Below are 25150 nucleotides of genomic sequence, written 5' to 3'. Positions count from 1 at the left end.
TTCAAGTGATAGAACCAGGAAAAATGTGTCATCATTAAATTAAACAGGGCCTTTGACTCTGCTAGGACATGTTCCCTTCAAAAAACAAGGAGCAGAAGCAAAGTCATGTGCAAATAATGAAGGAATCATTGCAGACTGTTTGGGAGGGCAGCTCTAGGAAGCAGAGAGTATGTTCACAGGCATTGTTTGCTGCTGGTATCCACAATGCCCTTTGTCTTCTGCAAATGTTATTGCAATTAAAAACTGGCTCAGCTGAATGAAGTGAATCAGCCAGTGCTTATTTAGAAGAATATTTGGGATGAATAATATGTGGCATAATTTCTTAGACTGACAGTTATGAAACCTCTTCCTTTTTCAGAAGGCCTTTGCATGTCTTTATAATATACTTTTTCTGGCCAGCCAAAATATGAATTTGCTTCCTTAGCTAAGAAATCAGCATTCTCCAGCTCGTACGCATAGGTTTGTAAGCATAAGCATAGTATACTTCTGTATTGCAGAAAACCCACAAGATGTAGCAAGGGCATGTCTGTCTGGGGCATACACCAAAATTTCTTTGCCTGTCACAGAATGTGCCTCCAAAGCCAGCACAAAAATCAAATTCCCAGGACTGAAGATAACATTTTTCTCCATTTAACATGGAACTACAAAGTGGATTCCACAAGAGGGAGCTAGAAAACAATTAATCTTTCTTGAAGCAGACTATTAAACTCTTTACAGCATAAAGTGATGGACGTGCTATATGTGTCCCTTATCAACCACAAGAGGTGGCTGAATTACCGTTGCATCAAGTCTCCCACTATGATGTGTCTTTGTTGTATGGAAACATCAAGTCGTGCTTCAGGGCTTTATAAAGACTGACAAAGGATTCAGCCCAAGCGTCTTTCTGGTGCCCCTGGGACTGAGCGGCCCTGTAAGCTGTGTAGACCATGGTCAACACTGTCCTTTCAAAGTCTTCTTTCTTGAGGACCCTTGGGTAGGAAGACAGCATGCTACTCAGCCTGCGGATCTCTGTGATGCTCTTGGGGATAATCTCATTGCAGATGGTGTCAAACTTAGCAGCCTTCCTCAGTGAAGCAAGCTCCTCATCTTTGATGGAGATCCTCTGACTTTGGTCAATGTCAAGCTCAGCTAAGAGAAACTGGTACAAAATCAGAACACAGAAAGCTATATATCTTCTGCAAGAGACTCTATGCACAGTAAATGTGAATTAAAAACATGTCCTTAGGTCTTTACTTTAGGTCAAATAGAGACAAAACTTTCATTGCACTGGCTGGGGGTGGTGCAGAAAGACTCTATGTAAATGTTAGACTTTTGTGTTACCTACCTGGGAAAATTAGAGACAGGCTATGGAGAAAGGAGGGAGGAAAAGGAAATCTAGATAGTCTTCCATTGTTCAAAACAGGCATGAGTTGCTGCTGGTGCTACATGGGTATTAGAGAGACAGCAGCAGAGCTGGGAAAAGGCCATTTACCCTGTCAGGGATAGCAGCAATGGCCTAGCTCTCTGAGAGAGCACAGCAATGTCTTCCCTGCCCGTCTTCCCTGCCCATCTCCCCTGTTTGGACTTCAGTCCCAGTTTATCAAGGTGTGGGACAGACAGATTTGACCCATGTACCTTCTTCAGGTGGGCCAGTGTTCCTAGCTGACCATATGACACTGTAGACTGTGCATTATCCCTGCAGTCTCCACTGCTGTGGAAGAGGGGACCTGAATTATTTTGGAGTGAAACACTCATGCCCTTGGGATTACTTTGCAATGTGCTCTTGGGACTAAGATTTAAACCAAAGAATTTTAATGCATTATGTTGTTAATACATAACTGTTCTGGAAGAAAGTTGCTTTCAGCAGAAAGACGTTTGCTTTGGTTTACATTTTGCCTGTCAGTGAACTAGAACCCACTAGTCTGCGGTACTGTAGGCAACTGCTGCCTGCTTAAGTGTTGAAAAAACTGAGGTTGTCATATATATGTCTGTTCCTTCCCTTCTGGTGAGCTGTTACATAGTCAGGGATGGTTTTACTGCAGGAATGAGTAAAAGTGCCATGAAGACAGATAATGGATAACCCCAGTGTGTAAAATAACCCCAGTCTTGGTTAAGGTTTAAGGTACTATCTGGTCTCGTATACTGAACCTCATAAAGCAGGACCACATCTTCCAGCGAGTTTTGTAGCACTGGGTTAAGGAAGGCAGCTGAGGACCTCTTGAATCGCTGAGCAGCTGGGAAAAGCATAGCTGGAAAATAATAATGGGAAAAGAGAGGTTCCATAGGGTGGCAAACACTGAAAAGAGGAAGTACTTTTCAACAATAATTCAACCAAAGAACTTCTTGTTCCAAAGACTTACTCTACATTGAAACTTCTCACTATAAATAAAATGGCTGACATGGTCTGCTTTGACTCTAATCTACTAAGGATGGAGTCTAGCTGGTTTGTCTTGCATCTGTACAGTCTAATACAAAGTGATTTATAATCCAAACCTGGGACTCTGAGGTGCAGCCATGGTGTAAGCAATAATGATAATGGAAATATCAGCATTGCCTGGAATACATATTCTTCTCCTGGCTCTGCAAGGGGAAATTAATAATCACCCTCAACAAAGTTCTTTCTTCAGGCCATTCTCCTACCATCACACTTCTAAGACCGTATATTTCTCCTGGTTTCAGCTGCCTAAATGTTAGTCTCTCCTTAGCCGACAAAAACAATTCCTTCAGAGTAGATCATCTTATCTGTCCTGGGCATATATGCCTGGAAAGAGTGACTCATCCTTTGGAGATGCCTATCTTTATTCATCGAGCCTGTTACCAGCTTAGACAAGATAGGTACATTCAATGAGGTGAATCCCATTTATTATGACTTTAATATTTCACAATGTTATAGCTAGAAACAACAAAGTCTGCTATGATCAGATACTTATTCTGTACTGCAAAGTGTACTACAGATATCAGTTCATGGAAATGAGACAAAACATATGTATAGCCCCTAAATTCAGCATCCCAGTGAGGTAGAGCACTTGTGGAATCAGTGACCTGTACAGTTCAGAGTATAGAAAACATCTAATTCTATATTACAGATCATGAGTGTGTCAAGCAAAAAAAAAGACATATTTGAAAGGACTTGGTCTCCAGCATGATGCCTTTAACCCCAACCATCTTGTCTGGCACAGCTGAGGAGGTGGTGAGTTTCGGAAAGGTCACAAGCTGCCTGCAGGTTCTACTCTGCAAGAATGTTTGCCTGGCTGACCACTGGCAACTGGACTATACCCATTTTCTGCTGCTACTCAATCTCTGATGTTCACCCCATTCGCTCACAGTTTTGCTGAGACACACTGAAGTTATTCCATCTTCTGCTTTTGGCAGTTTGAGAGTGATATTAAGTGCATGTGAATCACTTGAAACTTCAAACACTAATTGCTGAATAATTAGAACTTTTATTACTGAGCAATTAAAACTCTAATTGCTAAGCAGCTGGCAGAAATCCAGTCCATAATGATGACAATTCATTTTTATCTCTTTTAGATCCTCTTTCAGTGGAAACAGCCTTTTACATATGCAGATGGTTTACATCTCAAATACACTTTGAGTCATGGAAAAGGTGCCTGTGGCATCTTTCTTCAGTGCTCTCCTGCTTATTGTCACTTTTTGCTTTTAAGCCAAGTGCAGATTTCCACCATGGAGCTGAGCTGAGTCATCAGATTCAGCCCATCACCACTCAGACAGAAAAACCCCAGTGAAGGACTCACACAAAAATGAATACCATATTAGCAATTTAGTACTGACCTACTTGCTGAATCACAGAATCTCAGAAAGCAGCTGAGTTTTCCTACCCAGGTGTTCCCAGGAGAACATGGATTAGGTTAGAAGATTCAAAGGGACAAGAGTGTGAACTGCTAAGTTGTGAGAAAGAACTTTGTATGCGTACCAGAAGCATGCCATCCTCTGCAGAGACCAGGCTAGCACTGACTCCCTGATCTCATTATCTTGTTCCCAAAACATATCAAACTTTGTTACAGTTCTTGGTGAATCTACTTAGAAACTCTTTCAGAGCTCATTTGTTTTTGTCACAATGATGAGATTTTCCTGATATACGTTTTATTTCATGTCTTTCCTCTCTTTGACAATAGTCAAATCCTTCCACCATCACTCCCTACACAGTCCTTTCCATAAATTCACGAGCTCCTCTTAGACTGTGTAAATATTCAGAGTAAGCATTCTCTGATTTTCATTACACTCACTAAACACACATGTAAATTTATCACAAAAGCTGAGACAGAGAAATTGAAGCCAGTTTCTGCATTTAGGGATTGAAAATTCTACTTGAAGCTTCTCTGATGGCTTTATTTCTTCCTGCAGTTACTTCCATATCTGACGTGAGCTACTGGCACACTATCAAAGAACAGCAAAAGGCTATTACTGTGACTTACCATCTCTTTAGTGTTTTTTTCCCTAATGGTGTTCCATGTAAATCTACCAAGCAGATCTTCCATAGGAAGATGCAGAGAAATGTGCGCCACTTTATGTTGATGTTGCATCTAATTCATTTCAATTACAGTAGCTGTGAACGTCTGAGCAGAGATCAGTATTAGCAAGAGAAAGCCCAACCCAGTGATCTCTGAAGTCAGTGTAGAGATTCCTAGTGATTTATTGATTTTATTTCTCTTACAAATGTGTCACAATGTCTCAATGGGGATGTGGGTGCTTATGTCCTGAGGGCTGAACAGTCACATAATAAAAAGCTTATGATTGCCAGAGATGAAGTAAGAAAAATAAGGGTTTTTTATTATCCTTACTGAAAACATTTTCTATTGTGTATCTGTGTATCCCTTCTTCAGAGGGGCCTTAGGAGAGCTCCCTGATCTGACCTCCCTTGTGCCCATTGAGGTCTCAGGGCTGGAGGTGGATAGGAGTACTGGGTTGGGCACAGACATGCACCCCAACCTACCTGCCCAGCTCTGAACAGCCTTATCCTGGAGTACATCACTGCTTGTGCCTGAAGACAGTGGGCAGCAACAAATCTACTCCTAAGAGTGGTTAAAACTGCCTGTCAAAATGTGGTGCAGGAGCCCGTTTTCTGCATTGTTGACTGCAGGAGCCTATCCAGTCTCCCACAGCTCTGTTGACCCAACTCCACCTCTCCTTCAGAGCTACCCAGGTTTTTAAACAAAAGCTGCAGCTGTGTTTGCCAACTCATTGGTCTGCTTCTAATTATTTAGCTCATGACAACTTAGAGATTTCTTTACAGTTTAAGCATACTATGACATCTGAGGCTGACAATAGTTTTATTTTAAAGATGCTTTCATCTGTTTTAAGAGCCATGCCAGAATTTTCTGTACCTCATTAACCTCATAATAAACATTTGTGATGGTCACAGGTTTTCCGTGTAGTTTTACTGGTGATGTTATCGATGTTTAGTTTTGCTTTCCAGTTCACCATTTCCCAACTGCTGCCTGTGATGTGCTTGCTCAGTAAGTACAGAGCATAGTTGCAGGAGTGCTCAATTATTTGTGCACCATCCATGCCCTTTTTTTTCTATGAAAAGGTATGAAGCCAAAAGCATGAATCAGGCCAATTGCTCCAAAGCACGTACAGCTCCCCAGGGCTCCATGAACACGGATTAACCGAGGTCACAACTCAGTAGGAATTATTTTTATTTACTTCAGAGGCATGGAAAAGGGCTATCTCAATGCTTCAGTGGGACCCCTTTTATGAAGGACAGAAGAAGCACAAGAAGGACCTGTGGACCATAAACTCTTATCTCCCTGCAAGCAAAGCAAAGCAGAGTTGTCTGTTGATGTGGTGAAAGGCAGTGGCCCAGCTAGAGTTGTCCTATAAGCCAGATTCAGTCAGCAGGCTTCCAATTGTGTCCTCCTGCCTTAGATTACTAGAGTCTGACTCAAAGTAACTCATGAAAATCATTTATATGGGTATCACAGACTTCCTGGGACCAGTCCCTATTTCTGAGAGTGCAAAGCAGGAAGCAGTTGTACAGACAGCAGTTCCTGTACAGTGACAGACCTAAAAAGGAAAAGTGATGCCTCCTTTATGTCTTCACCAGCAGTTGTAACAGGGGTTAACAGGGCTCTGCAAGACCATATCCTCAGACCACCACAACTGTCTTTTTACTGCAAGCTCAAAAGAACCCCTTAGTAGTGAGGAACAGCTACAAGCTCAGCAGTACATCCAGCTTGATCCCTCACAGCAAAAGATTTCCTTTCCTTCTCAAAGCTTTTGAAGTCCAGACTCCAAGATCTCAACAAGAAGAATTTAATGCATCCCAAATTATAATGACAGGAAATTCTCCCTATTTGGCTTTATCTTATCGGTAAAGCAGGGAATAAAAGTATTTACTGCAAAACAGTTGTTCAGCACTGGAGTGCATTAGTGTGTGGAAACAAACATGCATACTGCCTCCTAAATGAAGGGAAAATGCAAAATTTTCTAGGTTATTGTTCATGAAGGCATGGTAAATTTGGTAAAAAATATCTATACACATTTATTAGCTACTGTCATTTTGTTCTGCCCCACGACAAGCCCAGAGGAGCAAAGCATTTGAATTATGCTCCACTGGTGTGAGTTTTTCCCTAGCCTAAACATCACATAGCTAGAAAGATTAATAAAATATAAAATATGGCCCTGCTGAGATTTCTTTTCATGTGAGTTTCTGCAAGAGCCGAAAAAGCCATCTCCTGGGCCAGATGCATTTCCCTTTTTAAGCTTGCTCTTAGTCAGCTTGGAGCATTGCTGGTTCCACTAGCGAGCTGGAAATTTTCCTTGTGTCACCACATTTTTCTCTAACCTGCCTGGAACTTGCTCTAAAAGGGTCTTAGCACACCCGGAGTCTCCTGTCAAAAGAAGATATTTGTTGATAACCTGATTGGAGATTTTCTCACTAGCCTTGACTTCTTTGAAAGATGAAGATGATTCTTCAAGATGAATTCAAGCATTTCCCAGAGCACATGAAATCAGCACTGTCTGCAGGGTGATTGTGTAGGCAGAAACAGCAGCCATTAAAATGCCATGCAAAAATTATGAGTGATCTAGGCTGGTTGAACCTATTCTGTTGTAGCGACTGCTGGGAAGTTCCTAGAAGTGATTGCTGCTTTGTGTCTGTAGCAGGTGTTGGTAACAGAAACAATGGTGAAACTTCAGGGCGAAGTGGTGTTGACCTATAGGAGATGTGTGGTAGGCAGTGAGAACAGTAGAATAAATCACAAAAAAATGCAGTGTTAATAAGTGATGAACAAGTTTCATGCATAGCAACCCCATCCTCTGCTTCTTGTCTTGCACTTTCCTCATTCCCAGAAGGATGTGTGTGCACCACCTGAAAGGTGTTTATACTGCCTGGGCCTGCAATAGCTGCCAGGGTCGAAATTGAGCTTTGGCTGGCTAGACCTGCAGCAGAGCATGCTCAGACATAGTTTCTCTATGCTTCCTGAGTTTTTGTTTTTCTGTATCAAAACTGCTGTATTACAAGTCATTGAACAATTTGCCTTAGCATAGGAGAAATTGAAAGAGTGGGAAGCTGCAGGAAGAATAAGAGGAATAAAATAAAGAAAACAGACACAAAAACCTAGAAAGACAGGGGAAAACATTTCAGTGCTGTAGGCTAGCTTCTGAAACTTGTATCTGGAATTGCAAGTACCTCCCATGACAAGTTCAATGCAAAAGCTTCTGCATTCCAACTTTAATACATTTATATCTCCATTACTGGGAGATTAAATCCCAATGACCCTTAGGAGAGCACAGCTTGAGATGGAGAAGGCATTTTAATTACAAACCAACATGAACTAGCATGTTTTTAAAAGCAGCTACCAAGAAAATTTGCTGGTTTTTTTTTTCTTTTTTTACTTTCAGCTCCACATCCTTGCTATCTTGGCTCCTGAGACTAAAATTAATAGTGTCAGTGGTCTCTCTTTATTTCTACTGGTTGGCTAAAAGTGCAGAGTAATTTGTTTCTTCTTTGGTTATAAAAAGAGTGGTTAAGAGCAAAAAGTTCTATCTCAAAAGTCTAAGTTTTGTCAATAAGGATGTAGGAAGTAGTCTCCCTACAAAAGTTGTCACGTCCTCCCACGCCCCACCATTTAAAACACTTAGAATGAATATCAGACTCTATTCAAATCCTTAGATCATCACAAAGCAAGTTTTTTCAAATTTATCTTTTTTTTTAATTTTTTTAAGAAACAAATATATTCTGAAAGGGTTTCCCAGTTTCCTAAAACAGAACCCACTCGAACCTAACTTCTGCTCTTCATAAATGTCCCAAGATGTGTTATTTTAGATTAACGTGTAATAGAATTTCTATATAAAACCTAGAGGGATAATAGCCTTTCTAGCTACTTGGCATGAATTAGAAATGTGAAGGTGTATTAGAAAGACCAGAAAACGCCTTTTGATTACAGAAGTGTGCATTGCTGGAGAAGGAAATGATGCGTCTGAGACTGTGTTTGTGAGAGATGGAGGATTTTTTTTCTTATTATTTAAGTAAAATGGTTTCAAAGACGTGACTGGCATCAACCAACTAGAATGATCTAGAATTTATTCCCTCAGATGAAATTTCCATTATGCAGCATTTTCATCTGTACCAGCCTGTAGCAATATACACTGTGTTGTTTATTCTTCCCTTGGTCATAAGAAGAGTGTTCCCACCTGGAATTATAAATCTCACACACACAAAAAAAAGATGCAGTCAGCCAAGAGAGGCCTTTAATGTGCTGGAGTAAAGTTACCACAGAAGGTGTGGAGAGAAAAAAATGAACACAAAGAAACTGAAAGCACGTGAAATATATTGTAATACTTCCGTTTGCTGCCATATTACCAGGAACTAGGGATAAACTATGGTGAACACTGTATGAGTGAAAGGAAATAATAAAGGAAATACTAACTCTGTATATACACAGATGCAATAAGCAATTTTGGCAACACAGGAAATTTCATGCAGAGTTGGAAAAGGAACCAGTGCTTTATATTTCTGTCTTCATTGCAAGTTCTCCTTCCCAATCTGTGTTGCTCACAGCATCTCTTATACAAGGGAAAGACACAAAGCAATCTTAATGAAACAGATTTGAAAATGTTTGTTACAAATGAGCAAGTGAAGGTATCTGATGATGATCCAATCTACTTCCATTTATTCAGGAAGAAGCGGAGAAGGGAGGGAGGAAATGCAGCTGGATGTTGGCGTTTATGTGCTGAGCCATAGGGAAGGACCATAGCAGAGTGAAGTGTGAACTCCTGTTAATGGAGTGAGAGCACTCAAAATCAAAGCTCTGCTTCATGGGAAAAGACAGAGCTGCAGCAGCTCCAAGAGCTCTATGCATCATGCTATTGCTGCTCTGAAAAGAAAGCCCTTCAAAACAAATTATTTCTTTCCAGTTCTCTGCTCTCTTTTTGTACTACCATCAGAGCCCAAAGGGGAGGGTTCAAGCCTCACACCACCTCCTCCCAGGTATATATTTACACACAGCTGAGACACCCCACAGAGGAGAGGTGTCCAGTAGCTTAGAAGGACTTTTTTACATTTTGTTTTACTTTTTCAGTCAGGCTTCCTTGGTTTCCTGGCAGGCGAAGGCAACTGAGAAGCTAGGGTTTTGCTGAGGCTGACCTCATCACAGCTGCAGCTGCAAGGCCAGTCTGGCACGTGGGACCTGCAGTGAGGCTCTCCCTCCTTCTCTTTGTGCTGACACTGCTTTGCACAGCCACACCATGAGTCAATCCAGCATTCTGTCTGGTCATGAATGAAGGGGAAAAGCAAACCAATAAAAGAGTGGTAGATTTTAGCTGTCTCACTCGTTATCACAGTTACTATGCCATCAGCATTCCTAGTTGTGAGAAACTCCCAGTGCAAGTGTGGTCCAACTGCTTTTAGGACAGTCCAGTTCTCAGATGCATAAGGATGGATATCAGCCCTGCCCTTTCTCATGCCTGCACACCCTTGATCTGACCACCAAACTAATGGGCTCCTTTCTGTGAATGGCCACCTCAGCTAGTATACTCATTGCTCCTGCTAGAGGTGAGGATTGGCTGCAGGACCACTAGCTGCCAAAATCTTCCCTTTATGCTTATATCCCCCAGAACTTTTAACAGAGTAAATACAACCAGCACAAAGAATATCTAAAATTTATTCACAGGCTGGATAGTGAGAAAGGAATCAAAGATCCAGTTTGAACCACACATAAACAGGGAGCAGTATGAACTTTTTATTATCACAAATGACAGCTCAGATTCTTCAGTTTATATATCAACTGCTGTCATTGACTAGTTCCATAAAATGTCTGTTCAGAGTAGAAACAATATCATGTGCTTTATCTAAATGACCAGTACTATGTAGATTTAAGAGCTCTCTCTGAAATTATCTTGCCTTTGTATCTGGCAGAATTGTTAACAACATGTTAAAAATGTTAACATCAGAACTAGCAGATTTCCATTCCATGATGGCTTCCAGTTTGAAGTGTCTGCCTTTTCAGAAATGTGTGTTAATGAAGTACAATGCATTGGATATGTTGAAAGGGACACTACCTGAAATTCTTTGCAGGTGGCCAAATTGAAAAAATATATGGCTATTCTGACTTTAAAATTTATGATCTGCAGATTAAGAAAAATGATGAAGATTTCTTGTTATTGATGACTGAATTATTGTATGGGAACTGTGCTGAATTATTGTATGGGAACTGTCCTACCTGAGATCATGGGGTTGTTAGCTGAGGTATAGAAAAACAGAAGAAATTATGGGGATCCTGGAATTATTCACTTAAGCAGTCTGTGAATTGTTTCAACCAGCAAGTAAATTCAAGTATTTGTTGGTGGGGTTAGGAGCTATTACTGAACTGATAACAAACTATTTATTATTTTATCTGTGTATGAACTGCTCATCCACATATACTAGCACACATGCAAAACAAGCTACTCCTCAAACTCACTATCAATAGTGCAGCTCAAAACTGAGAAGGAAGAAACATTATGTTGACTCTTCTTCCTTAGATTAGAAAGAGTAAGAATTGTCTTCCATTTTCCTTCAAATCCCCATCCAAAAGACATAAATTGTTAGGAGGAGAATACATAAATCCTAGTTTTCTGCTTCCTCTGCTCTGGGATTTCACTTGTTCTTTAAAAACAGGGAAATCCCAGCTGCCTTTCCAGCTGTTTATTGAGCTCCAAATGTCAGTGCACCTGCTGCTGGTTTTCTTAATGACATGAATATGTGCGAAATAGAGAAAGGGTGTAAATCAGCCTTGCCCAATAAAGAAAAAGTAGGGGCATACTTGGCTGTTTCTGTGAGGAGATAAATTATTTCTTGAGACAATTCCTTTTGTAACCATTGCTTATTTTCTAGTAGTGATGATAAAGACATCTGAGAAAGTTACTAAGAGCTGAATACTGATTCAGGTATGTTTCTGAACTGGACCAGTACAGCTGTTTTGCCACCTGAGCAGAACATGAAGGGTGAAAAGCTGTGTTGTATCCCTGGGTAATAGGCAGGGGAACCCCTCCTGCAGCAGTGAGTGAGGGGCACTGTAAGAAGGCATCTATTCTGTCAAATTCACACCTGCATGAATGTCTGGGTCCCACTACGTTAATTTCTACATCTGCATGAAAATAGTATCAAAAAAATAATGACACTCAAATATAATCATCCACGATATCTAATCAGTGAATTTCAATGTGTGCAGATCAACGGTGGGCCAAGACAATCTTTGTGATACTGCCAGAAGCATAGCAAAGAAATCTGAAAGATCAATGCAAAAATTATTTTTATAGCTGCCTTCCCCACACTCCATGGAAATATGGGATTTCCATTCTACAGAGCTGTTGCTTTTTCACTGTTTCCTTGTTATCTCATGCTCTCCTGAAATCTGACTATTCCTAGATCTTTCAGGTTTCTCAATCTCCTGGAATAAAGCTGAGACTGGCATACAACTGAATTCACCATTAAATACATAAAGATCTGCCAGTATTGCTAAAGGCAGTGTACACTGTGGACAAGGTCCTCAGATGACCTGAGCTAGCACTCAGATGGCCTGAGCTAGCACTATCAGCCCTGTGATGCTGCTTTATGGGTAACCAAGTCACAGGGAGTCCTGGGCTGTGAAAGACATGACTGGGATCTGAGGGAAGAGAAGAAGTTTAGATTCAGGCCTACCTAAATCTTATAGCCAACAAAATAACCCAAATATCTTGTTTTCTGAGGAGCAGGACTTGAAAGACACAAAAATGCTGACAGTTGCTTCTGAAATTCATGAAAATTCAAAACTCAACATCTTCTGCTGCTGCAGTTCCTGCTCCTATGGATGCCATCCCTCAATGGCTCCCAGCCCAAGATGACCCTGCCAATTTTTCCCACATGTTTGATTTAGTGCTACTCTTCCTTACCATATATTCTCTTCTCCTAGAGTCTTTTGAGGTGAACTTGTAAAGTAGATTTTTGCTTACAGGAAAATAGGCTGAGAAAATGTTTAAGGAAAAAATGTTAATAACCTCATGCTTTAACTTAGGAAAAATAAATTTGGAGTAAGGGAGGAAGACTTAATTTCCAGCAAAAACATCTAGTATACTGTTGCCTGAAACCAGCTGGAATTTATTATTTGATTTAACTCCTCTGTGCATGGTGACTGCTAAAGAAGATATTATTACTGTGGGGAAGTGGTTAAGCTCTTGTGATGCTGACACTGTAAATTTCAACCTGTCTTTCCCTGGATTTATGCTTTCTTGTTACTAATTCAGACACTGAAGATTGCATAATGAAAGCTGCTCACATAGAAAAGTTTTTGCCAGCATGTATACACTCCATAAGTTGTTGTTATAAGCTAAGAATCAAAAATCTTTTGTCAATCTGACATCAGTTGTCCCTAGAGAATCAATCCTTGCAAAAACTAGATTTAATCGTGTGATAATACTGCATGACAGTTATCCTCAGCTTGGTGGTGGTGATGATCTTCCAGATGAGTTTGCAGAGATCATCTGATTATGAACCTGGGATTGATATTTGTCTTACATCATATTCATATGACAGTCTTTTGTCATATTAGGGCAATTTTATTACTGGTCTTTGGCGTATAGGTAAGAGGTGATCATTGTCTGAGATCCTGGCGCACACTAATACAGCAAACTAATAATTTATAAGAGTAGATTGACATTTTGCATGGCCATAAAATAAGGCACGGACTGATTGTCCCCATATTTATACTTCTAAATACTATCCGCAGTAATCTTTAAGTTCTACCTCTGAGCAGTGAACAGATATTAAGGATGAAACAAAATGCAAAATAACTTGTCATGGCTGAGCTCCTTGGACATGCTGGATTAGTAGCTGTTACCCATCACATTGGGTTACAGAGAGATGCTTACTTGAGCTCTCCAGTTTGCTGTGAAAAGGACTCTCAGGAGTTGATTATAACTTTGTTTAAATAATGCATGGGCTACTTTGTCAGCAAAAGCACCCATAAGGAAATGAAATGGGCTTTGAAAACAGACAAGTAAATCACAATATGTCCAAGTAGCTGCTCTCAGCTGAGTTGCAGTGAGAAGGACTATCCCTCTTTTCCACCTCAGTGAGCAGACATTCAGGGGGTGCTGAGGTCCAGCCTCTGTTTCAGCAGCATTCATATACAGAGGCATCAGTGGAGAAACATTTGCTTCTTTAACAGTTAATGCCTTGTTTGGCAGCACAAATTCAACCAAAAGTTAGAAGCTCCAAGGGGACATCATAGATGGATCTGAATAATCAGCTGGACATGATACACACTTCCATCTTCAGTCATGTAAATAGAGAGGAAGGAGAGGTACCAATTATTTAGGACATGTGACAAATTGATCACATTTATCTCAGTGACAAATGTGTGCAAGTAGAAACTGAGCTCTTTGCCTTGAAGGTGACATTTCACCGAGGAGCCCTCATATGTTCCTTTGGAGCATATACGAGCATATGTTCAGCTTTGGAGTTCACCTCAGCTGGACCATGCTGGCTGTGAGCAGCATGCACAGAGATTAGGGCTGACATAACTGGGTGTGTGCTGGACTGATAGATTGCTGGTCTGTGGCACATAGTTAGTCATTCAGGGTTTGAAGGGCATCCAGAAATTCCAGCAAATGTCCAACAGCCTGTTCCCTGAATACCATTTCTGGCTAGAAAAGGAGTGTCTTTCTAGGGATATACAATTGCTTACAGTAACCCTAACACTTAGCTGTTTACCAGGCAGACTCTTTAAAAGAGATTTTTTCATCAGCTGGAGCCCACATTTCCCTGCTGTGAACATGAGAAATACAGCACCATAGCAAGACAAGCCCCAGCCTGTGCAATTGCCAGCTTGTGACTGCCTCATCTTTCTCAGTCGCATTATTAAACATTCAAATCCCCTCTCGGTATAACTGGAGGATTCCCTCCATCCACAGCATGCAGCATTGTCCAGAGCTCAGCCAAGTGGTGGCTGTCTTCCCACTCTCTGCAGCAGGGCTGTTTTTAGGGAGAGGTAGGGTACAGTGAGAGAGGTACCTCATACAGAAAGGCAGGAAGGTTAGATAATGAAGCTAAAAGCCCCGAGCCTGGGCCAGAAAGAAGGTTTTAGCTGTTCCTGATGGTTGACAGAGGACACCTTGTATGAGTACTCAATTCATCAAAACTGGGATCCTCTGAGCTGAGCTCAGACACTGTGCTGCCTGATCATTTCACCCTGACTTCTCCCAGGCATCCTATGTGAAAGCAGGGCCACATCATCTTCATCCTTCTGCTGCAGAGCCCAACACATGGCAGTCACACACTGTCCTTTGCCACTTGAGCCTAAGTGAGTCTGATTGTATCTGATCTTTGATGACTAAATCTGATTCCTGTTATGGGATAACCCAGGGCGGAAATACCTTTGGGTACTTTTCTATTCTTCTGTCTTTGAGGGAGCCCAATTGAGCTTTTGGTTTGTTAAGTATGAGTCAGGATAGGTCAACCCCTTTGAGTACTGTTTATTAAAAACCCCAGTGGTAGAAAAGAACAAAACAAGCAGTATATATGTTTTTGTCATTAGACTTACTGCTTTCCAAAGTTTTCTGCCAAATTGGCATGGCAATCCAGAAAACCAGAAGCTGCTGCAACTGTGACAAATGAATGATTTCATTTAACACAGGCTGTGCTATATTAGGATGTCTACAAGTAGTATTTAATTGAAAATGGAGTTTGTTCAGTGCCAAGCTATGAACAATTGCAGTAAATAAAAATGAGGCATGCCTTAAATGTATCTTATTTCAGGAGGGGCCTTAAGATATGAACAGTTCCCTCAGACATAAAATCTGCTTTTAATAACTAAATTGAACAAACAATTACTTTGTGTTTCTTCAGTGCCAGGCATAAACAGAAACTTAATGTCATAGCTGTTATGAAAACCAGGGAGGAAAGTGAGAGCTTGTAGAACTTGATCCATCCCTCAAGGGTCTGACAGGGGGAAAGAGGGACTTGTGCAGCTGTGGCATTATGACTATGACTGGCATTAATGGGAAATGTTGTAGCCCAACAGCCCCATAAACCAGAAAGTTTCTTAAAGCTTCCATGGAATAAAACAGGTTGTTTCTTGGGCTGTCGGAAGTCTTTTTTCTCATACCTACATAGTTTAGAAAGCCCAAAAAGACACACATGAAAAAAAAACAAACTGTGCAGGCACCTTGGCGTATTGCTGATTCAGTAGCAGTAACTTTAACTTGTATACTATGACCAGTGTTGAATTGCCCAGACTAGCTTATCTCACCATCCTAGAGCACCGAGAGGCTGGTCAGACCAGAAGCAAGCGCAAGTCCTGCTTACATGAGAAAAATGCAGTGCCAGCTCCAGAGAAACTGAACATAAGCTTGACATAAGCCTGACAAGCAGATGGGTAAGATGAAGACCAGCTGTGACAGATGGGAACCTTCTGAAGGGTGGGTTCAGATGGGGATACATACCATGCTGACAAAGGTCAGCTACCCTAATGTTAAACGTCTGTGTGCTTTAGTCTTTCCCATCCAAGTTTATCACATTTTCTGTCTATCCACAATTTACCTTTTTCTTCCTCTCATTCATGCTACCTCCTTCTATTGACATTTTCACCTTCAGCTTTTTCTCTAGTTTTTCACAGCATGTCTGCCTTTCACCTTTGCCTTTCTTTTCTGACTCTCAGTGGCTCTAATAAGCCCGCCAGATTGAAAAGTCTGTACTCTTTCCAAGACAGAGATTAGAAGCATCAGTGCTGTTTTGGGCATGCCACCATGTGCCAAAGAGGTGGAGATGATGACATCCTGATGTTCCGGCTCACAGCAGATGTCTGCATATAGTCCAGTGCAGTTTGCTCTCTTCACGATTATGCAAAAACTAACCAGAATGTTCTGCTCCCCCCGCGCCATGCCAGAGGGTGGGGTAACCGCAAGCATTGCAGCAGACCTTGCGCATTTGGGTCTCCAACAAGAGACTGCAGTGCAGCATTGCCCTTCCACTGTCCCGCTTCCTCCCAAGTAACCTCTGAGCTTTGAACAACTTATTTTTCCCTTCCTCAGCAACGTTTTTCAGCTACCCACCTGGCTCCTCCTGAGCAGAGAACTCAGCAAGTTTGGAGCTTGGCTCCTGGCTGGTGACCTGTTTCCCTGTGGCTGGGAAGGAATTTCCAGAGGATGAGTGGTATGTGTGCCGATCTCAGGGGAGTAGGGGTGTTGCCAAGCCTAACCAGCAAACTGGGCCAGGAAAGGCCACACATCAGCTTTCACCAGAGGAAAGGAATGTTTGTGGAAACTGGGAATAGTGAAGCTTATTTAACTCTACTCTTTTCCTCCTCACATTCTTTTTACTTACAAGCCCAGCACTGAACTTGTGCTTCCACAAGCACCATGACAGTGAGAAAAGAGGAGCCAGGTTATTGCTGCAGCCTGGAGCCCCACAGTGGGGATAAAAAGAGTTAGTGGCTAATGGTTAGCCACTGAGTAGGCAAGGGAGCCCCGTGGCTTGCGGTGAAGACAGTCTAGTTTAATGTCCCTGAATGAGCATGTATGCTGTGGGGGATATATTGTAAAGCTGCAACAGAAACAGCCAAATAAAACAGGATTTCACAGTAATGAGAAACACAGGAGCAATAGAGGCATAGAGGATCCCTTCCTTGTCTTTATTTCCTTCAAGGGGAAGAGAATACCCCATAGGTGACTGTCTCCTTGGAGGCAGTTTTCTGTGTGTCTCTCCAAAAGTGTTATTTGAAGCTCATCCTCAAGTTGCCTTTTTTTTTATCTTTTTATGATGTTTTGATACATTTCCTCTGCTTCCCACCACCAACTAGTAGTAGACCTGCACCAACTTCACCTGTGACAGTGCCATTTTACTGAAAACCACTTTAACCAACAAATAACGCCTTTGGGCTGGAAGCTTTTAAGAACCAGGGTTACTACAGGAAATCAAATTCCAGAGAATGACCAAGATTGTGGCCTCACTCCTGTGAATGGCAAAACTCCCGTTGACTTCAGTGGTGCTGGTTTGCACATTTAGGTGCTTTCAGTTAAAGCAAGGAGCAGACTATTTTGCCCACTTCAAACGAAGACACTCGCACAGCTCCCTGTTTTGCTGCAGCTGGGTCCACGTACCCAGTTAGCTTCACTTCATCTTGGACAGACTCTGCTCCCTGCAGCAGAACCAAGGTTAGGGTTAGATTTTCCAGAGCCTGGTTGAAGGTGTGTGCAGGCTGTGCCTGCAGGCAAGCACCAGTGTTCATCTCCAGGAACCTAGGCTGGCCCTGTGGGTCCTGCCCTGCCTTGAACCCAGGCCCAGGCACTGCATGCTAAGTTAATTGCTTCACCACTCAGTGCTTTACCTCAGCAATTTACATCTTACTGTCACTATTTGAATAATCAGTCTCTGCAGCCTGGTGATGTTCATTAAGACCTGCTGACTTTCCTTTCAATGACATTGTACTATTCAGTGCTTTTGATAAAATTTCTTCTGCCTGAGAAGTCATTCGCTCCTGATGAATCTGGTATGATTTACCCAACAAGAAAAGCATTTTATGCTTCATAAACAGATTTTAAAAAATCACCACATACAGGACCATACACACAGAGCCATCCTGAAGAGGTCTGGAGCAACTGATTTAATTACTCTGTGCATCACAATGAAAAGGGATGCTAGCATTTCCTCTCCTTAAGTACACTGAAAGTTCTTTGGAGAAGGAAAGATTTTTTTCACTCTGTGCATTCGCATAATGCCAGGTACCAATGGGGTCTCTAGGCCCATCAGTCAAGTGTAAGATAATCAGGAGGGGACTCACAGTGCGCTCTACATCTTTGCATATGTACATGAGTTATTTCATTTTAACAGAGCTACTTCACCTGTGGAAAGGAACATTTTCTTAACAGCATACATTAAGAGTGGTGAGGTGGTTGTTAAAGGTCAGGTGAAGGGAGCTATTTCCATATGAAAGTGTGAGGAGGGATTTGAATGGCAGGAGGTGCTTCTGAGCTGAACTTTGGCTGGGACATGAGGACTCTTGTACAAAATGATCCAGATCCCATGGCAGTTCTATACCTGGGACTGAGGCAAATAAATGGGACACTACAGAATGTAGTGTCCTCAAATGCAAGAATCCTGAAAAATAAAAAAATGAGCAAAATGGCAACAAATGCCTTACTGACTTGCCAGTCCTCAGTACTACAATGGAACAGGAGTTACTGGAAAGATTCTACTGGTGCTACTTTTAGCTCATAGTTCTCACTTAGTCTAGCACATATCAAACAGAAAACAGCTTTGCCTTATGTGTCTTCCACTTGTTGCTTACCCAATTTCCTTCAAAATTGTCTAGCTCCTTTCTAACTTTTGATTCTGTTATCTAGTTTATGACTGTATGAGCTGTAATCTTTAGCCATTTTTGGCTGCTTCCTGGGGAGAAAGAGGCTCAGAATCACTTAGAGCCTTCCTTGCTAACAGCATGACTGCTTTTATAAAGTACAATACCCATTGTGATCTAAACTAAACTGTAGAAGCTTCTATAATCTATCCTCTTTCTGATCTCATCACAGTTTGACATCATTGCCCTAGAAGAGATTAGAAACTTTGATTTTTTTTTTTTGAAGCATCGTTTATGTCTTTCAGTTTCAGGTGTCCACTGTGAATTCTGATTTAGGGATCATCCTCCATGCAGGTTAGATTAATTAAATCTGCCCTCAAAGAAGTATTTTGGGAATCAGGACATGCTAAAAAGGATTTTGATTACAGTTACAGCCTTACCCTGTTGGATATTTATCCTACACAGGTTAAATCCTTTAAGAGACTCTTACATTCTAGCTACCTTTCTTTACACCAAGCAGCTTTCCCAGGTACTAATAAGTAATCCCTTTTCAGCCCCTTCTTCAGTCCTCTGTCTGTGATCTTTCTGCAATAGTTCTTTACGCAATAGTTTCAAACTGTCACCGCAGCTGATGCCCAAGGAATTTGCTACAAGGAATAGGAGGGCCACATCCGTACCACACAGTAAAGCTTAGGACAGAGGTGTCAGAGCCAGAAGAAGTGTAAGCGTATCAGTGTGGTAGTGGGTCCAACCAAATGATCCCTGCTGAAAAGCAGAGCTCATTCTCTTGGGCACACCCTATGCACGTGACTATCCTGCTGCAGGGACCAGCTGGAGTCCTTACACTGTCGTGTGAAGTGCAAGGCAGGCAGCTTGTCTCGGCCCTGGGTCTGTGATCTCTACTCCGCATGACATTGTGACATGCAGATATCCCAGTTACCTCCTTCGTTCATTACTTCTCACATATCTTCCAGATCTGCTTGAAAATGTAGCTTTGTCCTTGCTTTCTTCTGATTGCTTAAAGGGCAGAAAATACTCTTCTAATACCTTCTTCCTATGACTTACAGTGTAGGACAAGTTTTTTTTTTAACAAGACCATAACCTGGTATACTCATGGCCCTCTGGACATACATGTATATGTGTGTTTGACCATTTGTGGTGTGTTCAGGCCATATTCCTTTTGCTTGTCTGTCCAAGCCAAAAATGCCAAACCAAGTGTTATTGTAAGCAGTGGAATCCCAAAGTTGCTCAATAAGGGAGTGCCTGGCTGTAAGGATGCAATGTGAAATGAAGAAGGAAGAGAGGCAAATAAGGTCACAAAGTGTGGGGATGCACCACTTGCCTTAGTCTTCAAGGCATTCATCCTTTGCCCACACACCAAGATCACCAGCGATCTGCTATATAGCAAATGATTACAGAATACAGAATAGGTTAAATACAGCTTCCTTATAAAAGGACTGTCTAGCTTTCTAGCAACAGCCTAACTCTCTTTTCTACATAGTCCTCCCTCTCCTGGCACCAGAGATGTACCAGCCTGCTGTAGCTAAGCCCACAAGCAGAAGCACCCTGCAAAAGCTGCTCATATAGCAGCTGCTCCATCAGACTTACAAACTCAGTTGCCACAACACTAGAGCAAATACTAAAAGTTTGCACTGCTGTGGGGAAATTATGAGGATGGGCCTTCTGTTCTTTCAAGTAATTCCTTCTGCAGAAAGACTCTAAGAAGAGCAAACTGTTCCTCTGATGTTGTAGAACAACCATTTGACTTTCACAGAGCTCTACAGACAAAATAATGCACTTGGACCAGATAGGGCTGGATGCTACTGTAGTAACTGCTTTTGAGGACTCAAAGGCACAGCACAACCATTCCCCAAAAGCATGAAACCTCAGTGTGCTAACATAGCTATTACATCATTTTCTCACTCGAGGATCAAAACTTTTACTTTCTTATTTCATGTCTTCAACCCAGAAAATCAAAATGCATCTTCGCTCCCTGAACAACCACATTAAGTGTGGTACTGTTTATATGCCATTTATTTGGATCAGGAAGCCCTTACAGCAAATAAATTACAGTCAGCTAATGTGAAACATGCTAATAAGGATTGCCTTAGAGGTTTTTCCTGAGGAAGCAGGCAATTCTTACATTGCAGATCTGAAGCTAACTTCTGCTTTCCAATGTACCAGTGCTCATCAGACTAGTTTGATGAATGCAACTGAGTGTCAATCAGTGATACTTTGTCTAGTTACCACAGCTGCTTGGGAGATTTTTGTTTACTTTTGTTGACAAAGAACAGGATTTGTTCCTTGGTTTCTCCAGCAGAAACATCTCTTAATATCTGTGATTCTTATTTGTGACCTTCAGAAATGAATCTGTCCTCACTTTTACCACCGCATAGGGAATATCACTCATTAGAGACTGTCCTAGTTTGAGCAGTAGCAGTCATTTTTGATCCTGCTTGGTAGCTGGGCAAGTGCTGTGTTTTGACTTTCGGGCTGGGAACGGTTGCTGATAGCAAGCATGTTTTGAGTTACTGCTCAAATGTTTGGTTTGTCCAAGGCCTTTCCGGAGCCTCATGCTCTGCCAGGGAGGAGGGGAGGCTGGGAGGAAGGAGAGACAGGACACCTGACCCAGGCTAGCCAAAGAGGTATTCCATACCATAGCACGTCATACCCAGGAGGTAACGGAGAGTGGGGATGGAGGAGGTATCGGTCGGTGCTCGGTCAGGCAGGGTGGGGTGAGTTATGGGTTGGTGGCTGGTGAGGTGTTGTATTCTCTTCACTTGTTATTGGCTTTATCATTATTATTTGTAGTAGTAGTAGCAGTAGTGATTTGTGTTATACCTTAGTTATTAAACTGTTCTTATCTCAACCTGTGGGGGCTACATTCTTTGGATTCTCCTTCCTAACTCTCCAGGAGTTGGGGGAGCAAGGGGGGGAGTGAGTGAACGAGCTGTGCGGACTTGGTTTTAAACCACGACAGAGACCTAACATTTCTTTTCTCCTTAAAGAGGTGCTCCACAAAATCTGAGAGTGTAATGCCACACAGCTAATCCTACAATAGTTTCAAGGAAACCTGAGATGATGACAAGCAAATTATTTCATCACCATTCAGGATCTTTTCCTTATTACTCTGAACACGTCCATCCTAGGAACCAAGCTTTGCATATGACTTCTGGACCAATGTCCACAGCTGGATCTAGGCAGGTTGAAGAGTGTGATATTTATAACACAAATGGATGGGAAAGTGAGGAAAAAAAAAAAAAAAGAAGGAAAACAAAACCACTCAATTTTCCTGCCAGAAATGCTTATATATCTATAATATATATACACACATATAACAAATATACATAAATATATATATACATATATATATATATAATTTTCATTCATTGACACTTGTAAAAGCAAAGTTAAAAGGGAGGTGGCAGCCTGGAGCTCCCACTCACCAGTCAGCACAAGTATGTTCATCTTTCCTGACGTCTGACTTTTCTTGAGCCAAAGCTTCAATACTTAGCTACAAGGGCTGGGCCCAGTGCCCCCTAGTGAAAAAACAATGGAAGATGCACCTTATTTTATCCGGTATTGACTGTTTCTACTGCAGACAATCACTGTTGGTAATTAAAGCAGGATCCTTTGTTGTACTGGTTTGTAAACAATCTGGACTACTAGTAAAATAGGAGATTATATGCAGATCTGTCTTTCATTTCCATCAGACCAGGTGCTGTCTTTGCTTTTCCATTGCAAAACTTAGATCAGGAATAGGTCCCAGACAAGAGTCAGTTGTCACTTGTGGAGGGGGGGAAGAGCTCTGAGTGTGCAGAAGGGTGTGTCGTGCCTCAATACTCAAATTTCCTCTGAAGTTTCTAAGCAAATAAAAAAATAGGACAGTGCTCTGGCCCTCTGGATACTGCAAATTAGAATGGCATTGATTGGGCTGACAGATAGATAGTTTAGGGGAGTGGAGGTTCTCTGAAGTAGCTATTATTGAAGGAGTCATGCCTTTAAAACATATTTGGAGCTGAATAGTCCCAACAGCTGTAGAGAAAAAAAAAGTGGTTTCCTCCTCAGCAAATGTCTGTATACATTATTTGTGAGAACTGAATTCCTTATCACAAAGGGGAATGAATCTTCTCTTCCCTCTGAAGTCTCAAAAAACAAACTCTGGAGTTTCCAAATTGAAAACAATCTGCTTTCCCCAAAGGCATAATAGAATTCTGATGTTTTTATTTAAATATTCATGGCAGTTAAATTGGCCTTTAATAGTTGCGTGGATTCATTTGAGGGTTGTATTGTTAATGAAAATAAGTGTGTTAGCAAAACTGAAGAATATCCTTAAATTGCATAGAGATTATTCCATGGAAATGAACCTTTTTCATTCTCTTTTTTTTCCATTTCAGAGGTAAGGTGACTTTATTCTTCCAAAAGGTAGGGTTGTTTTTTTTTTTAATATATACAGATTTAGTTCTGATTTTATCACCCTTTTAGGTGTTACCTCTGAAAATATGAACACTTATCTACAGAATGAAGAGATTTTATTATGACAATTGGTGTCATTACCCTCTATTATACAGTAAAAGTAAGATATATGCAGGTATAATGACTCATTCAGGATCATGCAAAAGGCTGATGAAAGAGCTGGGAAAAGAATCTGCCATTCTGAGTCCCAGGCCATTGCCCTGACAGTGAGCCCCACTAACTGCAAGGAACAGCTAAGCATTCATACAGCACTAGCAGAACTGCATACTTCTTCATTGATTCATTCAGACATTGCCTCCCCTGTAAAATCAAAACCAAACCCAAAGAGTAGACTAAAAAGAAATCAGCTATACAGTTATAATGAGGAAGACATGGGAGACTGGGGTGGGAACAGGGGCACCTGAATGCTTGAGTTCTTAACAGACTCAACTTCTTTTAAATATCTGTAATTTTCAATATCAGAACCAAAAAAATCTTTTGGGAGGTGTTTCCTTTTTCCACTTCAAGCAACTACTGAACCCATGCCAGATACCAAGAAAGAATAAAACAGAAAAGGGAAAGGACATTATCCCTAGCTTTTAAGCAACTATCTCCTATACAATCCAACAGTCCCAAAACATTTCATACGTTATTGTCACACACTTGAATACAAATATGTCACAACTACATATTGTCATATTGGCAGCTGAAGCCTAATAACTTTCCTTATGTTCTATGTGCTAGTCTGGCAGGGTAACACCATAGGCATTTCTAAGCACCTTTCAAAATCCAGGCATTGTTGTGTTTACTATTACGAAGTATCTGCCTAGTAGAACAGAAGATTATGCCACCTGTGACTGCAAAGGCTTTTGCTTTAAGCTTTCATCACTTACATTTTTTATTAATGCAGGAGAAAAGGGAGGAAGAATGAAAAAGAAAAAATTGAGAAAATAATGTTGGCTTGGTTCTTGGGATATTTTATATATATTATTTATATTATAATACAATACATATAGCATTTTATCTTTATGCAGTTATGCATGTGTATTTTTCTATTTGTCTATATAATTACTTAGCTGACCTGTCTAAAGCAGAAAAAGAATTTGAGAGTTGGAATGGACAAATTATATATATATATATTTATATATACTATATATAAATATATGTATGTATATGTAGAATGTAACATAATTTCAGACCAAATTTAAAAACTCAAAGTTTTCTACTAAATAGTTTTTCATGTTTAAATCTTACCTCTGTTCCATTTGTGGGTCACAGTGGCATGAGCACTGTAATAGAACAGCAGCAGCAGTAAAGTCTTCCAAAGCATCCTTCTCTTTAAAATATGTATGTCTAGCTGTATAGTAGCTTTTTTAATTTCCTAGTTCCTTTCTTTTCAGGAATAAATAAATGACTTTTCCTCTCCCCCTCCCCCTTTGAAGGAGAACCTGTCTGTTCTGAGTACAACTGAAGTCAGTGTGCAGCTCCACTCCCAAACCAAGTCTCCTCGGGATCAGGAAACTTACTTTCACAGACAGACTTTGTTTTTATCCACATCTGGAATGACTCATAGTGCATGTGAGTTTGCTGGCAACTGTGTGAATAAATATCATTACATTTTTGTAGTTGAGTTTCATTTGTTATATGGGCCAGTTGGAATTTATTTTTGTCCAATAAAGAGACACAAGTAACTTCATTTAAGGACACTTTTGGATCCTACTGCTCTGTAATGCAGGGGGCTATGTGCTAGTCCGTATAAAATAAAACCCTCATCTGGAATGATATACAGCTTCCCTTGGATGCTAAAGTCAGGGAGTGGGGTATGTGCTCTGAAAGAACATTTTGCTACTGTGATTCATATAATCACTCCTTTATTAAGAACATAAAATGCCACACTTAGACCAATTGGTCTTTTCGATCATTTGGCCAGTGAACAGAAC

General features: G+C 41.0%; 1 protein-coding gene across 1 annotated transcript; it reads right to left on the bottom strand.

Moving 5' to 3' along the window:
* Window positions 1–721: 721 nt before the first annotated feature.
* On the bottom strand, window positions 722–24641 carry FAM180A (family with sequence similarity 180 member A). The gene is made up of 3 exons (XM_005144398.2): window positions 24465–24641; window positions 2128–2228; window positions 722–1138 (listed from the first exon to the last, which is right to left on the bottom strand). The coding sequence occupies exons 1-3, from the start codon at window positions 24538–24540 to the stop codon at window positions 797–799; spliced, it is 519 nt and encodes a 172-aa protein (XP_005144455.1). The 5' UTR covers window positions 24541–24641; the 3' UTR covers window positions 722–796.
* Window positions 24642–25150: the final 509 nt, after the last annotated feature.

This window comes from Melopsittacus undulatus, chromosome 5 (genome assembly GCF_012275295.1).
Source record: "Melopsittacus undulatus isolate bMelUnd1 chromosome 5, bMelUnd1.mat.Z, whole genome shotgun sequence".
In the NCBI taxonomy this organism is placed as follows: Eukaryota; Metazoa; Chordata; class Aves; order Psittaciformes; family Psittaculidae; genus Melopsittacus; species Melopsittacus undulatus.
The sequence above is the reverse complement of the archived record's forward strand: the minus strand, read 5'-3'. Positions and strand labels throughout refer to the sequence as shown.